Consider the following 6,958-nt stretch of genomic DNA (forward strand, 5'->3'; position numbering starts at 1 on the left):
GCTGAAAAACATGTTCAACCAGAAGAGAATCACTTCATTTCCTTCAGGAGAATGCGCTGTAAGTTACATAGATACAGTTGGAGCACTCATTCATGTGAATCTGTGTTATTTATGTTAGCGTGTGCCGGTTAATCATTACTGTGAATGTTGGTACCTTCTGTGGACTTTGGCAAGTCTTAGCCAGGGCTGAAATTTGAACTGATTTGTTTCAGGTGAATTGAGCTGTGGAATTCCGTCGCACGTGGTGGTCTTTTGCATTTAACTGAACTATTCAATTAGGAAGTTTGTCAGTCAGTAACTATTTAATTTAGGTATTTTTTACTAATAGTTGTGTTCATTTTGTGTGTTAAATAATTGTTTAATGGTTTTAAAGTCTAAATAGAATGCATAGTTTAAACATGTAGTATTAAAATGTTACACGTGTTTTGTTTTTTGTCAGGTACAATGAAATCATTTTCCAACCAGAGACATCTCACCATGATCGGATTATTTTTAGCTTTGTCTGTTTTGGCTCTGAGCTGTAGCGGAGGTAAAGTGCTGGTGTATCCTGTGGAGGGCAGTCACTGGGTCAATATGAAAGTTCTGATAGAGGAGCTGCACACCAGGGGTCACAGCATCACCGTCATCCGGCCGAATTCCAGCTGGTACATCAGGGACAACTCCCCTTTCTACTCATCCATAACTATTCCTGATGAAAAGAATGAATTTGGAGACTTTTGGGAAGATTATTTACGGAAAACAATAGAGATAGAAAGAGGCCGTAGTTCTGGACTGTCCTTCTTGAAGCTTCAAGCTGACTTGTTCTCCATGCTGTCGAAAGCTCATCACATTGCTTGTAATATGCTGTCATTCATCCTTGAAGACGAGAAGCTTGTGAAAAAACTCAAGGAGGAGCGGTATGACCTGGTCCTCACAGATCCTGCCATAGCAGGTGGTGTAGTTTTGGCACACTACCTGAAACTTCCTCTGGTTCTCAATGTGAGGTGGACCACTAGTGGAGAAGGACATTTACTTATAGCACCATCCCCTCTGTCTTACGTTCCTTTACCAGGCACTGGCAATACAGATAGAATGAGTTTTAGTCAAAGAGTAAAAAACATCTTATTATACGGCTTTACGTTTATCATGAATAGATATTTGGTTGATCCACATTACGATGTACTGATAGAAAAGTACTTGGACAAAAAGAATAACATAGTGAGTCTCACGCAAGCTGCAGATCTCTGGCTCATGAGGGTGGATTTTGTCTTTGAGTTTCCGAGGCCCACTATGCCAAACGTGGTGTACATGGGCGGATTCCAATGCAAACCTTCAAGCCCCTTCCTGAAGATCTGGAAGCTTTTGTGCAGAGCTCAGGGGACCACGGTTTTATTATTATGTCTTTGGGGACACTTGTTAAGAGCCTCCCAATGGACATGACAAATGAAATTGCTGCCACGTTCGCAAGTTTACCGCAGAAAGTAATCTGGAGGCATCTGGGACCTCGTCCATCCACGGTTGGCAACAATACGCTTATAGTGGAATGGATGCCACAGAATGACCTTCTGGGACATTCAAAGATCAAAGCCTTTGTAGCACATGGAGGAACCAATGGTATACAGGAGGCAATATACCACAGTGTACCGATTCTGGGCATGCCTTTGTTCTTTGACCAGTTTGACAATTTAATTCGTGTTCAAGAAAAAGGAGCGGGCATTATTCTTAGGTTGTCAGAGATAAATGGTCATACTTTTGGACAAGCCTTACGGGAACTGGTTAGCAATGCCTCCTACAGGACAGACATGCAGAGGATCTCCAGGTTGCACAGGGACCAGCCCATGAGACCGCTGGACACAGCAATATTTTGGATCGAGCATGTGGTGAGACATAAAGGAGCCAAACACTTGCGCTCTGAGTTCTACAATATGTCGTGGTACTCTTATCATTCTGTGGATGCATTTTTGGTTCTGTTGGGTGTTTTTGTTGTGTTTGTATTTACCACAGTTGCATTTATCAGATATGTGTGTTGTAGAATATGCTGTAAGAGGAAGCTGAAAAAGGAATAACAATTTTATATGGAAAATAAAGATTTGTATGTAATAAAAATTATTACAACTAATGCGCACCTGAAGTTGTATGTGGGCACAATACATTAATATACAAGCCCTTAGAGGACTGGAATCAATGTTTACACTTAGACCAGAGGTATCAGCTGTTTATTTGTTTATTTTAAAACATTTACAGATTGTAATTCCTAAAATGTTTCTGCGTGGAATTCTTGTTTTTTTCACAAATCTACTATTTTATTAGTAATATGCCATAGCTTTTAGCCATTCCCTTACAAAAAAAGTTTAGAAAGTGGATATTCTTAAATATGTATTTTTCCTTTCTGTCTTCTTTTTTTATTTAAAAGTGTAAAATGATTCTTGACTTTTATTAAAAGAAAGGATTTAGTCTTAGTTTTTTAAAGGAGACATAGTTTAAGGTAAAATTATGTTATTTAAGTATTCTTGACTTGTTCAAGTGCATGTAAATACAAAATATAAAGAATAAAGATAAATTGTAAAATATTTAGTTCACTTACAAGTATATTTGCAATGTGAAAACCTCTACTTCAAAATGTACTTTCATGCACCAAAAATGTGCTACAATTACTGAACTAGTAAACTATCAACATACTGTACTTACAAGTTAACTTGTATGGTTTAGTACAAATAAAAAATATAGTTGTAAGCTAGTTGTGTACGCAAAGTTAAAACTGTTACATTTAAAGTACTTAAAAGTACAACTAAAAGTGGGCGAGTTTAGTCCCGTGCAGAGTTTAAAGGACTCTTATAAGTATAGTCCATAACACTGATTTTAATACTTACCACCTATACCTTAAAATAAAAACAACCTTATACTCGAGTACATATAATAAATTAACTTGAAGTATACTAATTTTTTGTTGGCCCATTAAAACATACTACTTCAGTACTGTCGGATTTCACTTTGCTGCTGACAGTGCTGTGCGTTCCATTAGTAAAACATCTGAGTATGGTGTGCTTATTAAACATCTGTTGACAGATGCTTTACAAATGTGCCATAGTTAGCAATCATTCTGAAGCCTTGGAGCAACATGAGCTCATGGAGGTCATAGAAGGTCATTGATTGCATTACATGTGCTAACATGTTCACCGATAAAGAGTCCCATACAGGCTTACAGTTTAAAATTAAATAGTATTTATTGTTTTGAATTAAGATTTTAAGCATTTGTGTTTTAAGAACACTTATTACATCAAGCTATGATATATTAGCTCTTAACCTTAAAACAAAAAGTTTAATTTATGTATTGTGCTGTCAGGCTTAGTATAACTGTAATAATAACATTATTAACTCATTATTAACGCATTAACTCATATACTGCAACGCACCTTTAATAACCGCATTAACTCATCTATTGCACTGCAACTTTAATAGCTATGTCTATAATTAATGCACACTTAAGTCACTTGCACTTTTGTATAGTCTATATTGTTATCTGTTCATAACCACCTGTACATTAATGTTCACAGTATATAGCCTTCTGTATATATTATTCATAGTACATACCGACTGTCATATTTTTTTTATAGAACATTCCTTCTGTAAAGTTTTTTTTTTCATAGTACAGGCCCACTGTATAGTATTTTCCTAATATTGTATTCTGTATTTATTCACACTGTATATCCTGCACTTGCTAATTGCACTTCTGGTTAGACCTAAACTACATTTCGTTACACTGTACTTATATATGTGTAATGACAATAAAGTTGAATCTAATCTAATCTAATCTAATCTAATAACTCAGTCCACAGGTATCATAGAGTTTCTTTGCTTGTCTTTTGTGACTATTAGCTTGTTACGAAGTGAAACAGTTTATGGGTTTATAGTGTCATCATTCTCCGACACTTTCACATGTTTATTGGCATCCAGAGAAGCTGAGCTAGATAAAGTCTACATTTTGTCATATAACACTTGCAGTGTGTGCTTTAAAGTCCAAAGATTCTCTAAAGCGTGCTTAAGATTAAAGACAGTGTCACGTTATCGATTTATGACTGAAAATAGCAAAGAGAGATCCACAATGAACTGCTACCCTAAATGTTTGCGCATTATATTGTGTGCTGAGTATATGTTTTATGTGGTTCTTTATAAATGTGTTGTTTAAGACTAATGTGGACCTGACTGTGCAACTCGGACCAACATTTCAACAGCTGTACCAGGCCAGCTGAACCCTTAAATCACAGTCCATTACAGAAGTACAGAAATAAAACCATTGCGATTCAGCCCAAAACCAAACCACAGTTCTTTTAAACATAAATTGAAATGTGTTGAAAATGTAGCTGTGGTCATGCTGGATTATATTTACATGAAAATGCACACTTACATTACTAATAGGTGATTATTACTGCAGAGAGGATGTTTAATGTTCAGCTCACTGGATGATTCATTTTAACTGTTTAGTTTGTGACCTTATTAGGCAGAAACCAGTGCTACTCAAACACTTCAGCAGATTAGTATTGCTCAACAGTGTTGATACTGTGTACATTTCCATGCACAAAACTCATTGTTACAAAATGCAGACCTTTAAAACACCAAATAAATTGTTTACACATAACGCAAACACTTACAGAACATTGAGGGGCATTATAATGAGCTCTCCTTAAATGATAACAGTGACAGTCAGTTTACTCAACAATATGACCAAGAGCCACAAGAAAATGACACAATTATTTATTGTTGTTTATTTCATCTTTAAAGTTTACTTTCTTTCTCTCTTATTTTCATTTGAAATATATGCAGCTTGAACAAACCAACCTGCAAAGCTTTTGTTCATGATGCATTATTTGATAAGATTACATTTATTGGAAATGGCACATGCACATTGCTTACACACACATATGCATAGAGTTCTCGAGAACAACATACAATTACAGAATAAATTACATATTTTTGCTATGAAAGAAACAGAGATTAAATTATAGTCATGACAGATGTTGGCTATGTTTATTATATTTAACACATAAAAAATAATAACTGCTATGCCTTATATGTGACATTTTATACGTACAGCTGATATGAATGTAAAGTGATATTTCTGTTTAAATTGGAATACATGTATTACATTTCAGCATTCTATTTTATTTACTTAATTGAAATTTAAGTTTAATATCAGGACAAAACATTCTTAACTTGATTATAAATACATGATTTCTCTCTCTCTCTCGTTCAACCTCCATCATTAAATACCTAATTCTCTTACCTACTTTGCAACACAAACTTACTCCTGTTGAAAATAATTAAATATGCCATTTTTTTCAAAGCATTTGTGGACAAAAGACTTACTGTATTATTCAAGGCTGTTTTCTCGATATAGGTTTGGATGGAGAAAGCTGGGGTTGTGCATTTACACATCACAAGGAACAAAGTTTTGACCAAAAGAGAAATTATTTTTGTATTTACACTCAAAAGTATATACATTCTTTAGAAAGTTAAGGAACTTTAGTAAATGTTCAAATTGAGTTTATGTTTGTGTACTTGTGTTAACATTTAATATTGACAATGTGGATGAAATCAAACTGACACTTCACAGTTTAACATTGAAATCTGTATTTTATTGTGACAGGTGTATCCATGTGTGTTTGTGTCGAGTAATTCTGGGCTCCAGTGACTCTGGAGCTCCGAGTAGGAAAAGACTGCCCTGACATCCTATGAAAGGCTCCAATAATTGATGACTCTGGAAGTGGATGTGATTTGATTGGCAGATGTTGTTTAATGCTTGTGTAGGCCAAGCGTGGGATTCAAGCCCCATCCAGACAGCTGACATATCCTACCCAGTGCTTGGCCAGACTTTCAGTGATTAAGTCATAGTTTCATGCATTTTAAAAACTGGACTCTGTTTTCTTAACCCATTCTTTGTAATAGCCTTGGTCCGTCGTTTACTGGACACTATGAGGTCTTGACAAGACAATAAAGCAAAAATATGACATTGTTATTTGTTCCATCTATCATTCTCCAAAATACTTAAATCATACAAGTGTGGAAAAACAATGGGATATAAAATCACATTATTTTGGGTGTCCAGTCCCTTTAGGGTCATAACAGGAAAATCTTTCAAGATTTAAAGGCCAGTTTCAAAATCTGCTTGAGTTCACTTAATATAATCCATGTTTATTTTATTTATTGTTATGTAGGGAGAAATGGAAAATATTCATGTGCTGGTCCTTTTTTCAAGTTAGCTCATAAGTAGCGGAATGAATTTCAATGTTTTGATTTAATATTCATGTGTAAAAAACATCTAGTTCTCATACAGATTTAGCTTTTCCATCTCCTCCATCTTTCAATTATAATGATGTAATGAATGAAATCATGTTCAAGTTAAAAAACATAAAACTTTTTTTAGACTACAGATACCATAACAAATGTTAAGTTACATAACAAATTAAATTGATCTGCAATACATTTACCAAAATCACATACTGTTCTGTATCCCTGATGTGCTTATGACAAGTGTTATATATGCAGAAGAACAAATCTACAAGAGCCAGCCATGGATTGCTATCTTCTACACACATGAAAGTAGATAAAATTAGAAATTAAAATTAAAGTCTTTTAAAACAAGACTTACAAAAAAAAGAACTGGCTTCTTAAAGAATGCATAAACCAAAACACTGATCTCAAGTACCAAATGTTAAGACTTGATCTTATGGAAATTCCTGACTATGAATTTGAACAATATAAATTGTACAAAAAACATTCCTTTATTAGAAAAGTGCAACAAAGAAGCCCAACACCTATCTAATAGGTGAAAGCGGGTACTAAAGCAAACAAAAGAGAGAAGTTAGCCCCCTCATTAAATAGTTCCAAATGACCTGTAAAGAACATCAGAATATAACAGCCTTTAACCTGAAAGACAAACCAGCAAAGCCTTAAACAAAGAATTGTCTTATTAAAAAATAAA

General features: G+C 34.7%; 1 protein-coding gene across 1 annotated transcript; it reads left to right on the top strand.

The window, feature by feature from the left end:
- The first annotated feature begins 211 nt into the window (after positions 1–211).
- Positions 212–2,098, top strand: ugt5d1 (UDP glucuronosyltransferase 5 family, polypeptide D1). Its single transcript, XM_056736931.1, is given in 3 exon segments — positions 212–311; positions 440–1,309; positions 1,312–2,098. Coding segments are annotated over 2 exon segments (1,599 nt in total). The 5' UTR covers positions 212–311; positions 440–444; the 3' UTR covers positions 2,046–2,098.
- The last annotated feature ends 4,860 nt before the right edge of the window (positions 2,099–6,958 follow it).

The sequence above is a fragment of the Triplophysa dalaica genome, chromosome 22 (assembly GCF_015846415.1).
Source record: "Triplophysa dalaica isolate WHDGS20190420 chromosome 22, ASM1584641v1, whole genome shotgun sequence".
Lineage (NCBI taxonomy): Eukaryota > Metazoa > Chordata > Actinopteri > Cypriniformes > Nemacheilidae > Triplophysa > Triplophysa dalaica.